We start from the raw sequence: 16,910 nt of genomic DNA, 5'->3' as shown, positions 1-16,910 counted from the left end.
AGTGACAGAAATTTCTAAGCCTGTCCCCAGCAAGCTCCCACCTGCCACCGCTCACCCATCTGTTGTGGACTGGACTCTCTCTCTCTGCCCTGGGTGGGATGTGACACCTGTTGATGTAACAGCACAGGACAGGTGATCCCAAGTCTAAACCCTGTGGCCAGAGATGCTTCTTGCAGGAGATCCTTGTGGGGTCCAGTCCTGACCTCCCTGTCAGGAGCTGGGTCTGACCTTAGTCTGTGCCTCCTGCAGAACTGCACTGTCTACAATGACACCACCATGGTCTGCTACGCACCCTCCATCGACAACCCCGAACGGAGCCCTCCGGAGGTCGGCGACCGCCCCGATGAGATTGGCTTCATCATGGATAATGTCCAGGCCCTGCTGATCATCAACACCACCAACTTTGTTTACTACCCGGACCCTGTCTTTGAGCCACTCAGCCCCACAGGAATGCTGGAGTTGAAGCCCAGTTCACCCCTCATCCTCAAGGTAAGGCATCATGTGTCCAGGGGCAGAGGGGTAGGGACGTGTCTCTCTGTTTCTTTTTGTCTCTCCTGGGGCAAAGTCCTGCACCGCAAGAGCATGAATTTGCTTTATGTTGGGTTTTTTAAGCCTTACCCATTGTATGAGAACTGACAATCTTGTTCCCTCAAAGGGCAGGAACCTGCTGCCACCAGCTGCTGGTAACTCCCGCCTGAACTACACGGTGCTGATTGGAGACACTCCCTGCACCCTCACCGTCTCTGAGACCCAGCTCCTCTGTGAGTCCCCCAACCTCACTGGCCAGCACAAAGTCACGGTAAGTGCTGACACCAGTCTCTTTGCTTCTCATGTCCCATGTATCACAGAGGTTCAGTCTTTATCTTGTCACCAGCCGTGTTGTGTGCCCATCCTTGAATGAACACCAGATAGTCAGTGCACGTGCAGGAGCATCCATGAGTGCCTTCGTTCTGCTCCCTGGGCGTCGATCTCCCTCATTACATGTTCAGGAGGACCAAATACTTTGTCCCCTCCCCTGCATGCTCAGCTGGGCATTCCTGTGCCCTGGCTGGCCCTGTCAACAACCTCCATTTCCCCGAGGTGCCAAGGCACAGCCTGTGCCAAGGTGGGAGGGGTTCCCACCCCTTCCCCCTGGTGCCAGCTCATGCCATAAAGAAGACTCCTTTGTTTGTGGGGTTGTAGTGCAGTGGTGCTCATACTCCAGGACCCCACCAGGTTGAAAAGGACCCAGCATGGTCCCCCCCAGGCTCCCCACCCATGGGGGAACTCGAGTCACATCCCATCTGTTACTGTGATGTTGTCTGAATGAGACATCAAACTCTCTACCCGCTCTGGCAGCGCGTATCCTGCATCCTATTAAAGCATGCCATGCAGCTCCAGACCAGCTCCTGCCACCCTGCAGGTTTCTGCATCCTCGTTTTCCCAGGCTGGGAGTCATTCCGTAGTTCCCTGCACAGCAGGCAGGGTGGGGAGGACTGCCTGGGGTGCGTGCCCCCTGACACCATGTCCATTTTTCCCCCCACCACAATGCAGATCAAGGCTGGAGGGTTTGAGTTCTCCCCGGGGACGCTGCAGATCTACTCAGACAGCCTGCTCACCCTGCCCGCCATCATCGGGATCGGTGGTGGGGGTGGTCTGCTCCTCCTCATCATCATCATTGTCCTCATCGCCTACAAGCGCAAGTCCCGGGATGCTGACCGGACCCTGAAACGCCTCCAGCTGCAGATGGACAACCTGGAGTCCCGAGTGGCTCTGGAGTGCAAAGAGGGTGAGAGATCCCTGTGCTGCAATTGTGGGGGGTCTTGGAGGGTCTCATACCATCCTGAGGCTTAGTGGGCTCCCCGACTTTCCTCACTGCCTTCCAGAGAGGGAATGGGAATGGGCAAAGCTGCTTTGCCACAGGAAGCAAACTAATTTTTGGGTGGAATTTGAAGATTTTTCCAGTTAAGAAGTTACCCTCTGTTTTTCCAAATGGGAGTGGAGAGAGCGAGTAGGGTAGCAAGGGCTGCCTATGAGCAAGCAGTCGGTCTCTCATTATGTGACAGACGGATGCTGTGAAATTGGACAGAATTCCTTGTATGATCCTGCTGATAAAACCTAATTGCCCATTATCCCCCTGAGCTGGCTCCTGAGGCCCCGACCCCGCCAGCCACAGCCACAACCAGCCCCAGCTTTGTGGAAGAAGCAGGCACCAAAACCAAGATAATAGAAAGGAGGAAGAAAGAAAACCCCTTCGCTCCCCCAAATCCTCATCCTTGCAGATGCCTGAGGATGGCACTGGTGACAGGGAGAGGGGAGGGAGCTGGTGGAGGGGATGGTGTCTTGTCTTCCACAGCTGGCAGATAAAAGGATCTGCTTTTAATTAAAAGGCACAATCTCTTCCCTGCCTTTTCTCTTTTCTAGTCCCACTAGTTACAGATAAGATAGCATGCCTTTCAAGCTGACGGTTTGTTTTTTCTCATCAGGCTGACGAGCCTGCAGTCCTCTGCCTGGCTTTCAGCTCCCTTTAAAGTGCCGTTAATTTGATTTTTCTGAGAGTTTTCTCCCCCCTCCCAGCCCCTTTTCCTGGTGCATCTCCAGGACTCCTCTTCCGTCAGCTTTTCCCTGTAGGTGCAATTAAAGGTTCAGGGACCCCCCCCCTCCCCAAGATTGCATTCCCCTGGGAGTTGTGGCTGCCTCTGCTCAGATTGGGAGGTGCTGGGGTGGGTGTGTTCAAGCTCTTCTCTCAAGTAGTATTTAGGTCAAAAAGAAATGAGGACATTCTTGTGGTTTAGGCTAACATTTTCTCCCAGAAGCTCTGGCTTTGTTCAAGCCTTGCTGTTCTCCACTTCCCCCAGCATCCCTGGGAGGCTGCAAGTGCTGAGCAGGGGGAATTTGAGACCCCCAGGACCCGGTGGTCCTGTTCACAAATCTGCTATTTATTCTGAGGAAGTCACGTCCACCCTACACAGTTCACTTTCTCCATCTGTGAGATTGGGACAGCGCTGGGGGAGGGATGTGGAGCTGATTCATGCCTGTGGGTCCCACCTGTGGAATGCTGGGGGGGTGCAGGGGAGACTGGGTGCCAATGCTTTGTGGTGGGACTCGGGGATGTGTTGATTAATTCTGCTTTTCCCACCCCAGCCTTTGCTGAGCTGCAGACTGACATTAATGAGCTGACCAATGACCTGGATGGGGCTGGCATCCCCTTTCTGGATTACCGCACCTACGCCATGCGGGTTCTCTTCCCAGGAATAGAAGACCACCCTGTGCTGAAGGAGATGGAGGTGTGGTTCTGTCTGTCTGTCTCTGTAGTGTGTCACACTGGAGATTTGTACATGTAGAGTCCCCTACTCTGGTCCCCATGCCCAAGGTGTGGGGCTGTCTTGGTACTTTGGTGAGATGCTGGCCTGGCCTGGAGCTGCAAAGAGTATCTTGCTGTAGGGCAGGCGACATGGATAGGGACCGACTGCTGAGTGGTTGCTGTGCTCTCTGACATTAATATCAATATTTATATTAATATCATAGCTGCTGTCGTTTTCTACAGCCCTTGCTTTATTCAATTGGGTTTGTTTGATGCCTGACCGGCCACTCATTTCTAGCAGGCTTGTCTGATGTTGCCTGCTTGCTTGGCTCCATTTCCCCACCTAGAATCCATCCTTGGCATCCTTCCTCTGCTCCCCAAACCAGCTCCCTCTCCTCCCCTGGCCTCCCCATGTCTGTTTAATTTAGTGCGTGCAATTGCACAGCAATTGGCTTCTCATTTGCTGGGCTGCTGAGGCTGCTCTTGATTAGAGACAGGAGGGGGGTGACCTTAGCCTCCCCTCACTGCTGACCTGGCACAGTAATTAATGTCGACGTGGGCTTCACACTGTATTTAGGAGAAGTAAGCGGCCCTGGTGCAAGATGCACCGTCACTAATTACAACACAACAAGCTCTTACCAACTGCGAGTGCACATGCTGGTGTTGTACGCCAGCATGGCTAGAGTGTGGGGCCTGGCCCTCTGCCTGCTCTCTTTCTCTGGTCCCTAATCCCAGCTGCGAAGGGCGCTGGGGACCCGTTTCCATGGATTTCCCCTTGCAGCTCAGATTTCCGGATGCTCAGAGCCACAGCAGGCGTGAGCGTAGCCCTCCCTGGGGCACAGCCCTTCCTGTCTGTGTGAACGCCTGGCTCTCCCCTCACCTCTGTACTTGCTCTTAAGGATTTTCCCTGAAGAGAGAGGAGTAGAAAAGGTATCAAAAAGGGTGTCAGAGGAGAAACTCTGCATTGGCTGTGGCAGGCTGGGTGGGAGTTTGGCTGCTTCCAGCTCTTATAATTCAAAACATCCCACTTGAGAGAGCATGCCAGCTCAGCCTGGCCTGGGAAACAAGGGGTTAAAGTTGCAAAGTGGAAAAAAAAAAAAAAAATCCCCAAAAGAGATTAAATAAAGCAACTACAGTTGTGTAAGCTTCATATAATTTAATCAGGTTTGCTTTTATTTGTCTCTTTACTCAGAGGGTAACATTAGCTATTGCAAGTGACGGGAAGGAAACAGCACTTGCTCATGCACACGCTAATCCTCAGTGAGCATCAGGCTGTCTGCACCAGCTCCCTTTCTCTTTAGGTTTTGGGGAAGGGGGTTTGTGGCTTTGTGTGAATTTAAGACTGAATCAATATTGAATTCAGTATTGTTAATTTATTTCTGCTAATGATCAGCAGGTTAAATACAGGAGTCCAGGGAGCTGACAAGCATGTGTGGGGCTCAGGCATTGCTGTGCTGCTTGTGATGGGGGTTTCAGGTCCTCCTGCCAAGGCTCCAGTAGGATGGTCACTGTTGGGCAGTACCTGTTTCATGTCTTATTGAGATCCTGCTGCTCAACTGAAAGGAGAAAGCCTCTAACCCCCTGACATCCTTTGCCTGGTCTTGGCTGTAAAAGCACCAGCAACACTCAGGGGTGGAAATGCAGCGTGTTTCCCAATGCCCAGTTTTACTGGTGGTTCTGGTAGGTCTCCAGCACAGCTGCAGTGCTCCAACCAGCTCTTGGGTCTTCTGATGCTGAAGAATCAACTGGCATCTCTGCATCCCTGTAGAGAGCATCTGGTGCTGCTGAAACTCAGGCATCTGCCTGACTTAACAGCATTGTTGCATTGAGATCGCCAAGTAGGGACTCCAGGAAGATACCATTTAAAGTGTTTCTGTTTCTAGCAAGATGTACTCCTCTGACTTGCATTAAGGACAATTGAACCACATGCTTTCTCACATGGTGTCCGTGAGAAGAACCCCCAGGTTGGGGATCAGAGGGTTTGTCACTCCCCCATTAACCCTCTGGGATGCTCTGGGGCAGGTGTCCCTGCTTGCCTGGGTGACAAGGGTGATAGTGACACCTGGGGGCTCCTATTGCAGAATTGACAAGGACTAGGTGGGGAAACAGGGTTTTTGTCCAGTGGGAAGGAGTATTTTGGTGGGGGAAGTTACAACTGTGAGGAATTTCGCTGAAGAGCGCTGATCCAAAGTTTTGATTGAAGTGAAATGATTTGATGTGTCAAAACCCTCTTCTTCCTTTTGAGTTGGTGTTTTGAAATGAAAAGTGTTGTTTTGTCTCCAAATACCGACATAAAATGAAACGATTCACTTATTCACCCAGTCAGGAAGACAAGGAGGGAAAAGCACATTAAAATTGATGTCTTACCACAGCAAGCTTTTTATTCAGAGGAAACCGTCTTTTCTAATGGGAAAACTTTGTGTTGTAAAAATGCTTATTTCTGATAAGAAATGTGGTCAGGGCTGACCAGAGCTGGGCTGATGACCACAGCACTGAGATGAAAGCATACCAGCCCAATCCCTGCTGGGTCCTACTAGAATCATAGAATCATCAAGGTTGGAAAAGACCTTCAAGATCATCAAGTCCACCCTACAACCCCTAACCACTAAAACATCTGAAACACCACGTGTACCCGTTTTTTTAACACCTCCAGGGACGGTGCCTCCACCACCTCCCTGGGCAGCCTGTTCCAATGCCTCACCATTCCTTCTGTGAAGAAACCTCTTTTCAGGTAGTTGTAGAGAGCAATGAGGTCTCCCCTCAGCCTCCTCTTCTCCAGGCTGAACAGCCCCAGCTTCCTCATCCTCTCCTTATAACATCTGTTCTCCAGATCCCTAATCAGCCTAGTTGCCTTTCTCTGCTTCTCTAGGAGAATGCCATGGGAAACCTTGTCAAAGGCCTTGCTAAAGTCAAGGTAGACAACATCAAAAGGCCTTCCCTCATCCAATAACAGGTCACCCTGTCATAGAAGGAGATGAGGTTAGTTAAACAGGACCTGCCTTTCATGAACCCGTGCTGACTGGGCCTGATCACCTGGTTGTTCTGCATGTACCACATAATGGTACTCAGGATGATCTGTTGCATTCCCTGGTACTGAAGTCAGACTATCAGGCCTGTCATTTCCCTTATCATCCTCTGTCCCTTCTTGTATATGTGGGTTATGTTGGCTGATTTCCAGTCTGCTGATATCCCCCAGTCAGCCAGGACTGCTGTTAAGTGTTGGAAAGTGGCTTGGTGAGCACCCCTGCCAGCTCTTTCAGCACTCTTGGGTGCATCCCATCTGGCCCCATTGATTTGTGCACATCTACATGATGTAGCAGGTCACTGACCATCTCCTTTTGGATTGTATAGGGATCATTCTGCTCCTGGTCCCTGTCACCTAGTTTTGGGGGTTGGATTCCCTCAACGTAACTGGTCCTGTTACTAAAGACTGAGGCAAAGAAGTCATTAAACACCTCAGCCTTTTCTTCATCATTCATCACCATGTTTTCTGCTGCATATAATAGTGGATGGAAGGTCTCCCTGGTCTTTCTTTTGTTGTTAATGTATTTATAGAAGCTTTTCTTACTGTCCTTTACCATGGCCAAGTCTGGCCAGAAATACTCCTTAAAGGGAAAAGGGAATATTTCAGGCTGTGTCTGGAGTGGGGCAGAGCCAGGTTTCTGCACTTTCTTCCCTGTCTGAAATCCAGCCCCCCAAATCCAGGCAGGTTTGCTGCTGGTGAAGCTCAAGGTTGTGACTGTATGTGCTTTCTGTGCAACACCCAACGCGTGTGTTGCAGTGACCTGAGTGGGAACTGAGCTGCTTGTTAGTGGAAATTGAAAATTATAATTTTGTGTGTGTGTGTTTGGGAGGGAGAGAAAGAGTGTTTATGAGAGGGAAGTGCGTGTATGTGCCTGCACATGTGTGGGAAGGTCTTTGTCTGGGAGTGTGTATGTGTAAATACATAGATATACATTGATGCCCTGAGACTGTGTTAACCTGACACTGAGATACTGCAATCTAGATAATACTTCTGGAGGGAACTAATGCTGATCACCGAATAGGAAGCTTAGTAGTATGGAAGGAGCAAATGCAGCTTTTTTGACCCTTTTTCATGCTTTCCTCTTGGAGGATGAGGGTGAATCCAGAGCCTTGTGCAGCTCAGCCACCTTCCTCTTCACCTTCACCCTCATCCTCGTGCCCGTCTCCCAGCTTTGCTTTATCCTTACAGGTCCAGGCGAATGTGGAGAAGTCTCTGACCCTCTTTGGGCAGCTCCTGAACAAGAAGCACTTCTTGCTGACCTTCATCCGCACTCTGGAGGCTCAGCGGAGCTTCTCCATGCGGGACCGTGGCAACGTGGCCTCCCTCATCATGACGGCGCTGCAGGGGGAGATGGAGTATGCCACGGGTGTGCTGAAGCAGCTCCTCTCTGACCTCATCGAGAAGAACCTGGAGAGTAAGAACCACCCCAAACTGCTCTTGCGGAGGTGAGTGACCATCTGAGAGGTTGGAGCTGTGAGATAGTGCCCAGGCTCTTCTGAGCCTGGTGTTCTGGGATTGTTTAGTTTGTAGAAGAGGAGGCTGAGGAGGGACATCATTGCTCTCTACAGCTTCCTGAAAGGAGGTGGTACTGAGGTGGGTGTTGGCCTCTTCTCCCAAAAGAAAAACAATACGACAAGAGGAAATGGCCTGAAGTTGACCAGGGAAAGTTTAGACTAGATATTAGGAAGAATTTATTTACTGGAAGAGTAGTTAGGCACTGTAACAGGCTGCCCAGGGAGGTGGTGGATTCACCATCCCTTCAGGTGTTTAAGAAACGTGTAGATGTGGCACTTCAGGGCATGCTGTAGTGGCCTTGGTGGGTTTTTTTGTGGGTTGTGTGTTGTTGTTGGTTTTATGGGGTGTGTGGTTGTGGGTTAGCTTTTTTTGTTTGTTCTATTGTTCTTTGTTTGGGAGGGTTGTGTTTTTTTTTCCTCCCCACCCCTGGTGGATGGTTGGACTAGGTGATCTTGGAGGTCTTTTCCAACTGTGATGATTCTGTGATTTGGTCCGTGTGGGTTTGTGTTGTCTGGGAAGGAGAGAGCAAGATGCTGGGCAGCTGCTGGCTGCGTAGGCTGGTGCTGGGAGGATTCACCCTAGTGTCAGGGGCTGTTGTGTGTTGCTGCAGTGATGCTCCCACCTGCTTTCCCTGCTCCAGGTGACCAGGTGGTCCCCACACCTCTCAGCATGTGGGGCAGCTCTCCTTGCCTGCCGGCTGCCTGGCTGCCTCTTCAGGCTGACAGCAGGCAGGAGTCCTCCTGTCCCCACTGCCTCCTCGGGGCTTGCCCACCATGCTGGGGATTTTCCTGGGAAAGCCAGGTGGATCTTTGCAAGCTGGGAGTCTCTCCGGGGCTGGGTGGAGCGTGAGCAGGAGGCAGCCTGCCAAGCCCTGCCGTGAGGCTGCCTGGCCCATCAATATTTAACGTTAGCTCTGAGCTCTCCTCCATCACGGGCTGATGAATATTGAAAGATACACCAAGTGCTGAACAAAAACAATTAATAAGCTCCACCAGCCCAGCCTCAGGCCCTCCATGCCGTCTTCTCCCTTCTCAGGCTGTGCTGTGCCTCCCCATCTCCACCTCTGCCAGCCCAGTGCCACCCTCCTCCAGTGGAGATGCAGGGACAGCTGAGAGCCACGGGGCTGGCACATCACCAGAAAGGCTCAGGAAAACCTGAGCATTTTTCAAACATCAATTGCTGTTCATGGCATGGCCAGTCTGGACAAAGCTTGTTGGGTTTTGTGTACCTGGCCCTGGGGAGATGGCTGGAGAGGACACAGATGTAAGCTGGTCTCAGTTACATCCCTGATTCCTTCCCTCAGCTGCTCTCTTTAGGCACATTGCTTTCTTATTCTCTCTACTTCATTTATCATATTATAAAGGTGCCCTTAATTTCTCAAAGCACCTCGTTAGCAATGTGCCAGAGACATGTGGTGCAGACCTGTGGCTGTCTGGGAGAGGGGTGAGTCTTGGAGGTGCTGACCCCTGTTCCCTGAGCACATCCTTAAGCTGTTCCCTTCTTACTGTCCCTCCATGACACCAGGCTTCACTGAAATATTTAAGCTGTGTTTCCAGCTCCTGGGTCTCTCAGAGCATCACGAAGCTGCTGCAATCAGAGCGAAACTCTGGAATGAAGTAAATCAATAAAATATAAATAAAAAGCAGAGCAGGAGGCCAGCAGCTGCAGTGGCTGAGCAGTGGCAGCAGCACAGGGGCAGAGCCCAGGCTGTGCCAGAGCTGTGAGACCTGGTGGCCTGAGAACTGTTGGTCCCCATCCATGGAGCTTGAGGGACTGTCACAGGTGGAGTTAAGCTTAGGACAGGGACAAGGTCCTCTGGCAGGTACTTTGCTTGTGCCTCCCCATTATTTAATAGAGACTTTGTTCTTCCTGCAACCACAGTGTGGAGCAAGTGGTGCTGAGGGCTGTGCTTCTCTGTCCTTTTGATTAGCCCTGCTCTTGGGTGTGAGAGTGTGCTTACCTCCCAGGGCAACTGGCTTAACATGGATCTGACTGGGAGAGCTGTTATTTATTTTGTTATTGGATAATCCCCCTGTTGCTGTGGCATCTGGCACTATCACAGATAAAGACAAATGTCTGCCGGAGCCCAGGTGATGGCACTTCAGATGAGTGTTACAGGCTCATCACCAAAGGACCTGATCTGGGACCAGGGAGGATGTCTGCTGGAGAGCTTCAGTCCATGCTTCCCTTGACTTTGTCCCCCCATCCCTTTCTTCTTTTTGTCTTCCCCTTGCTGGATTACTCTTTCCCATCAAGATCGCTGGAAGGCTTCCCTCCCCTGGAGGCTCAGATATTACCATCCCTCATGGTTTAAGGAGGGCCATGCTATTCCAGGGATGGCAAAATGGCTAAGTCCCATTAGCACAAGAGAAAGCCTTGGAGGGCACCATACAACCCTGAGTCAGCTTGAATAAACTCTGGAAGAGTGGATTTCCTACCCCATCCATCTGGTCATTGGGAACTGCTCCTGCCCAATCTGCCAGGCATGGCATTGCCATTGGGCAGTGGGACTCTTCTTGGTGGCACTGAGGTTTGGGTTCCTTCTCGGTTTTGTTTGAGTCAAACTATTTGTGTCTATTCCCCCTGTGCAACAGGAATGCAGCCACATTTGCGAGTCATTAGTATTGCTGGTGCTTTCAGGAGCATCTGTGTTTGCAAGTGGCTGATCTGATGATTAATGAGTGGATAAGCTGAAGAATCCTAACTGGGGAGGGTCAGGGACTGGCTGGCATTTTTACTTCAAAGGGAGTGAGAGCTGCTTTAAAAGTTATTTATGTGTTAGAGGAATTTTAATCCTATAATAGTGAGACCAGGCTGTGGTGCAGAGGCAGGTGTGTTAAGCTACCCTTGTAGGGCTGCATGGTGTCACATTTAGCTCCCTCCATGCCAGGTTGTCCCCTCTCCTCTGCTGGTGTAGCAGGTCCTGGCTGCAGTACCACCACCCTGAAATCCCCATGTCCAATTCAGACCCACCACGACTCAACCCATCCTGCGGGATCTTGCTCTCCCTTTTGTGCACATGTTGAGTGGTGATGATCTGGGTCAGAGAGAGGTGACTCCCCTGGACCTTTGCTGCCATGCCGCTTTGGGGCTTGTTGCCATCTGGATTTGAGCCATGCTTTAGGAAACAGGAGCAATGTATAGGTTTTCTCAAGGGAGTTTTGGGTGCTTCTTTCAGCTACATCTCCAAAAGCTGAGAGGCCCAGCTCCATTTTTAAGCTCCTTTCTGAGCAGGTGGTTGCAGTGATTGTTTTCTTGCTCTAATGTGAGTCCAGGGATTTGAGACTGTAGAGATCAAAGGGTACTTTGGGTGTTTCTGGGAAGTCCCTTGTCACTCAGTAGTGATGGGCCTGTGTCAGGACAATAGCAGTGTTGAGCTCATTGCTGGAGCAGAAGTCAGAGAGAGGCTTCCAGCTAGATCAGGCACTTGTTGGTGTGGGAGAAAGTTCTCCAGTTGTGGGAATGAGCGTCAGGATCTGATCTTGCTTGGCAACCTCAGCTTTTCCCTTCAGTTTATGCTTTAACTGGGGAACTTAAGGTAGGTTTGGTGGCACTTTACCTGGCTTAGGTGTCTCATGCAGTCCTCCTGTGGAGATAGCTGCCTGGTTCCAATGAGATGCAATGCAAGAAATAAACTTCATTTAGCTAGAAGGTCCCAGGGACAGGTAGAAAGCTGGTCATCCCTGGGCAAGACTCCCCATGGGACAGGGTCATGCTCAACTCTTTCTGGATCTCCAAATACACTGGAGACCAATTTGCTTCTCCATCCTGGGGTGCTGCTCTGGCTCAGCCTTGAGCTTTTGCTGCCTGCTGGTGCCCCTTTGCTTCAAGGCTCCTGCCTTTTCGAGTGTAACCTTTAAAAGTCAAAAATAATACAGCCACAGTCCAAGGCTGAGGGGGCAATGGGTGAGATTAGAGACCTTTAATATCTTTCCTGGCAACTTTGTTCTCTGCCTCCCCTACAGAACAGAGTCAGTGGCAGAGAAGATGCTGACGAATTGGTTCACGTTTCTGCTGTACAAGTTTCTGAAGGTGAGTTTTGGGAAGGGATGGCAGCCCTGCATGGGTGGGGGGTGGCTCCTGCCTCAGAGGGACAGACAGCATGGTACCCTGAGCCTGGGCTGACGTGCTCCTCGGGAGGAGCAGAGATTGTGTCCCATACCTCCATTCCCATCCTGTGTTTCTGAGATGTGATTAGTGTTTCTGGGTCTCCTTTCAGGAAAAGAGCTGAGATTGAAAAGTGAAGTCTGGATCAGGACTGCCTAATGTGCAGTGGGTTTGAGATCTTCATAAAAATGGTGTCCAGAGTTTGGATTGCATGTTAAGGAAAAAGTTATTTACTGAAAGAGTTGTCAGGCACTGGAACATGCTGCCCAAGGAAAGTGGTGGAGTCACCTTGCCTGGAGGAATTTAAAAGATGTGTAGATGTGGTGCTCAGGGACATGGTTTAGTGGTGGACTTGGCAGTGCTGGGTTAATGGTTGGACTTGATGATTGTAAAGGTCTTTTCCAACCAAAGTGATTCTATGACTGTGATTTTACTGCTGGTTCACCTAACCCATATTGAGAACATTTATTCCATCAGCACCAGTGCTTCCACCTGCTAGAAACGCACCAGCAGCCATGTGGATTACACAGCTGCAGCTCCAGCCCGTGGTCCTGCTGCTGCCTTGGGATGTCACTGGTGGGGTGAACCGTGCCCCTGGTCATACTGTGGGTTTGTTAGTCAGCAGGACCACTTCTTGGGATCCTGCCTGGTGTCACCACAGTGAGGCTGGGTGGCACACAGCTGTTTTTGTGGGATTTCATCCCTCATTAAGATGAGGAGAGTTTGAACCATTTCCAGCTAAGAGATGAGAGGGAGCAGGAGTCTGCAGAACTCCAGTGATTGTCAACTAGAAGTGATTTATAATATCACTTACATGCACTTGGCTTTTTGCCTCCGTCGAGGGATAGCCTGTATCTATAAAAATCTAGCTGTAACATGCGTTGGAGTTTGCCTTCTAGGGGTGGGAGAGGAGAAAAGCTGCGTGGGTTTAGGGTAGATGTTGACTTCCTACTGCCCCTTCAAGCCAGGTCTTTGCTCAGCAGGGCCACCCTCTGTCCCTACAGTGGCTGTGACCAGTGCGATCAGGTGGGACACTGGTAGACGTTTCTTTGGGCTCTGCAGGGTTGGTGGGAGAGGCAGGAGTAGCTCTTGCTGTGGATAAACTCCCTCAGGGCTTCTCGAAGTGGACAAGGTTGTGCTTTGGCTGAGCAAAGCGCCGTGCACGGCAACACCCGCAGTGGCGTTTGGGGATGTTGCCTTTATGCACATGACTTGACACCCTTGACCTGTTTCTGGCTGGGCTGGGCAATGTGGGCAGGTGACAGGGGCATGTTCACCTTGTTCAAAAGCTGCTTTGGATCACGTCAATTGCCACCACTGTCCTACATCTGTCCTTGTACAGCCCTGTCTCCCTTCGGAGAGGCTTCCAGACACATCACCTGCGTGGGGCAGGTCTGAGGATAAGGAGTACTATGAGAGAGAGGTTTAGATGAGACAAGGGCAATGCCTTTTTATAAAGTCTTTGTCTATGTCATGGCTCTGGCAGGGAAAGATGCCTCCAGTCTCTGTGTAGTAGCAGCAGGAGAGAGAAGTTCCGATCTAGATGCAGCATTACTGGAGAAACATGTGCGGAGGGCCTGGGTAAACTTGATGGCCGTGAGACTTGTTATGCTGGGGATCATCTCCCATGATGGTTGAAACTCCATCATTTGAATCACTTGAGTTAGACTGGAAGAGACTTGAGGATGTGCTCATGGTCTCTCCTGGGTCAGTCCCACCAGAGGAGACCCATGGGGCTGTTTCCACCTGTCTCCTGGCAGTGAGGATCACAGGGGTCATCAAAAGCAGGAGAAACCCGTGGATTATAGGGAGAGGCATCACAGCCGACAGTCTGCCAGCAGGGAAACTGCACCAAACTGTGGTAATTGTGCATATAAATGAGGCAGGCAGACGTGTGCCCAGCTGCCAGATCAGCTCTCAGCGAACCTGAGGTGGGGATCTCATGTGCTGGGATGGGGACAGGGACAGGACAGCCCCCCCGTCCCAGGGCCAGCAGCCTGGGGAGCCTGTGAGGGCTGGTGCTTTCACAGGGACCCTGGAGTAGCATTTATCAGACTCTTAATGAGGCACCCCAGGGAAAGGGAGAGGGATAAATCGAGACAAGTGCTGAAAAATGCGCGATATTAGGTGCCTGATGAGCTAGATCTAGTCAATAAGACAGTCTGAGCATTAGCTGGCTCTGCTCAGCCTGCTCCCAGCCTGCCCACGCCAGCACGCGCAGGGCTGTTTGCAGCTGCCCTCCTCCAGTTCAGCTTGCACGGGGAGCCCCTGAAAACCCCCCTCGCTCAGACCTCCAGCAGTGAGCAAACTGCCTCGGGGCTGGCAGCGTGGACACAGCTGTGTCTGGGGGGCAGGCTGCCCTCTGTCACCCTGCAGGGTCACCTGGCCTTTCTCAGCGGTTCCCTCCTCATCTCACCCAACGGGCAGCACCACGGGGCAGCTGCCTGGCACCCGTTTCTGCAGTCCCTGTGCATTTTGTTGGTCTCTGTCAGGGACGAGCCATGAGCCATCCTCATCTGTTGTGTCTCAGTGAGCTGTGACCAATGGCAGTATCTTAGCCCTGCTCCTCAAGAGCCAGTGGGGACAGTGAGGTTGGGAGTGAGATTTTGGATTTTAAGGGTAGGACCCACATTTGGAACAGGTGGGGTAGCCAAGCTGGAATGTGGAGGGTGCACAGAGTCAGGATGACAGGGGCTGTTTTAGTTGACATTAGGGTTCCTGACAAGTCAGAAGGAGACCAGGGTTCTGGGTCATGCAGAAGCTCCCCAAAGCTTGCATGGTGCTGGGGGAGTGATGTGCCTATCACGAGAACCACTGGTGCCTCCATCCCTCTGGGGAGGCTGTAGAGCCAGCTCCCATCCACGCATCCAAATAAAGATTTACTCCCCACCAGCCCAGACAGCATCCCGGGAGCTGAGGAGGTGATGCTGTGATGTCTGGAGTGCAACTAGGCCACCAACATGGGGAGGGCTGAACCCACCTCTCTCAGTGGGGATCCCCAGAGGTGGGTGCAGAGCGAGGGGCAGCAACCACACCTCACCAGAGAGGGGAAATATGCAGGTTGAGACAGGAGCAGCCGTGCTGGATGTGAGCTGCAGTCCCGCTCCAACTATCCTCTGTCCACACCACTTCCACAGACTTGGAAGTTTTGCAAGGAGTTTCTACAAGCAACTGAATTAGTGTTTCCACCATGGCCAAAGAGGTGGGTTTGGGGTGCTGTGGGAGCCCATGGGGGGTCACTGTTCTGCAAGCAGTCTGGCACTGACCCTTGCTGGGCAGTGGGCAATGCTCAGTGCAGCACCCACCTCGGGCCTCCCGCTTTGCCAAGCTGACTTAATGAAGCCAAGTTTGCAAATGAAACATAATTTCAAAGACAGGCATGTTGTCGGAAGGTCTGGGGATGATGTATGCCTGTTCCTGCTCGTTAGCATCTGTCTCTTTAATTACTGCAGATGCTAACGAGATGCTTGCAGCATATGGTGACAGGGAGAGCAGCCACACTTTGCACCAAAGTGCAATTTATTGGTGAGGTGGCCGAGAGGGAGGGGCAAGGGCTGGTGGGGTAAAATCTGCTGGGACTTCTCTCCATCTTCTTTGCTCTCATCATACCTTTTTTTCTCCCTTAGGGCTAATGCCTGTATCTGGAAGGGCTTATTGCTATGCAGCTCAGGGGAGGGGTTTGGGCCCTGGGTGATAAAGGGGTGTCCACTTCCAGCCCCCCTACACCAACTCGTGGCTCCAGGCTGGCTGGCGCCTCCAACCTTGGTGTGGCTTTTGCTATTCCTGGGTCACTGCAGATCCAGCATTTCTGGAGGAAGTGTCTGGTCCAGCTTCCCCCTCCCTTCCTCCCACCTATGAGCTAGGTGCTGATGTCACTCTTGATCTGACTTGTAGGGGTTTGGCAGTGGGAACATGTAGGTGGCAAATGATTTAACTGGAGAAAACCTCATTGCCTGGTCTCCTCCATCAACTGGAGACTCAGAGTAGAGTTGTCAGTGAGTTGCTCTCTTGCTTTTCCTCCTCAGGTGCTTTTCTTGGCTGAGCCAGCTCAAATGATTGGCTATATCCCATACACAAAGTCCCCAGACCCAATCTGCTCTTCCCTAGCCCTGAATTACATGTTTTTAGCTCATTTTTGGCTTGTAGAATGAGCAGAATTCACCATGGAGTGTTTGGAAACTATGGAAAGCTGATCTTTGTGCTGATAGACAAGGAAACAACCTCCAGCAGGCTTTAAAGGAGAGAATTAATTCCTCCACAGGGTTAATTTTACCATGTGCCTCGTTCCTTGTGGTCCTGAGCAAGGGTTGGAGACTATAAAGCCATGTATGGAGCTCGGTGCTGCAGGGCCACAGCAGTCTCCTGACATGGTGGTATTTTTTTGAAAGGGAAAGCTGGTGTCTGGCACCTTCTCACCCCTCTCTCCCTTTTCTCTGTCCCCTGTCCTGCAGGAGTGTGCAGGGGAACCACTCTTCATGCTCTACTGTGCCATCAAGCAGCAGATGGAGAAGGGACCCATTGATGCCATCACAGGAGAGGCTCGCTACTCCCTCAGTGAAGACAAGCTTATCCGGCAGCAGATTGACTACAAAATGCTGGTTAGTGCAAGCAAAAGCCTCACTGGTCCTGGTGCTTGTCAGGAAGGACGGCTAGGGCCAGCTAGTTAACAAGATCTTGGAGGCACCCAAACTACTTTGCAGAGACTGGTTTGTCTCTTGTTCTCTCCAGCATCCCCTTACCCTGTCTGTGGAGCCCACCTCAGCTAGGGTCAGAAATGGGGACGTTGGATGGCAAGGTTTGCTTTTGCCATGGAGCTGAGAAAGTCAGACATTAACTGAGTCCCCCTCCATGCCTCTCCCAGCAAACACCATGGCCCTGACAAAGTTAGGACCAGAGATGATGTTGAGCACATGTTACCTGGAGCAGCCAGCAGCTCATGTTGCGTGGAGATTAAAGTTAGAGCCTTGAGATTACTGCAGG

At 51.4% G+C, this 16,910-nt stretch overlaps 1 protein-coding gene across 4 annotated transcripts in view; it reads left to right on the top strand.

Annotated features, from left to right (window-relative positions):
- Positions 1-16,910, top strand: part of PLXNA1 (plexin A1) — a 119,258-nt gene that overhangs the window by 85,530 nt on the left and 16,818 nt on the right. For all 4 annotated transcript variants that reach the window (XM_051627384.1, XM_051627382.1, XM_051627381.1 and 1 more), the window contains exons 18-24: positions 250-489; positions 656-799; positions 1,534-1,768; positions 3,124-3,266; positions 7,497-7,753; positions 11,789-11,855; positions 16,382-16,528. In XM_051627384.1, the coding sequence (XP_051483344.1) occupies positions 250-489; positions 656-799; positions 1,534-1,768; positions 3,124-3,266; positions 7,497-7,753; positions 11,789-11,855; positions 16,382-16,528 (1,233 nt within the window). The remainder of the gene's footprint in view (positions 1-249; positions 490-655; positions 800-1,533; positions 1,769-3,123; positions 3,267-7,496; positions 7,754-11,788; positions 11,856-16,381; positions 16,529-16,910) is intronic.

The sequence above is a fragment of the Apus apus genome, chromosome 9, assembly GCF_020740795.1.
Source record: "Apus apus isolate bApuApu2 chromosome 9, bApuApu2.pri.cur, whole genome shotgun sequence".
In the NCBI taxonomy this organism is placed as follows: Eukaryota; Metazoa; Chordata; class Aves; order Apodiformes; family Apodidae; genus Apus; species Apus apus.
The sequence above is the reverse complement of the archived record's forward strand: the minus strand, read 5'-3'. Positions and strand labels throughout refer to the sequence as shown.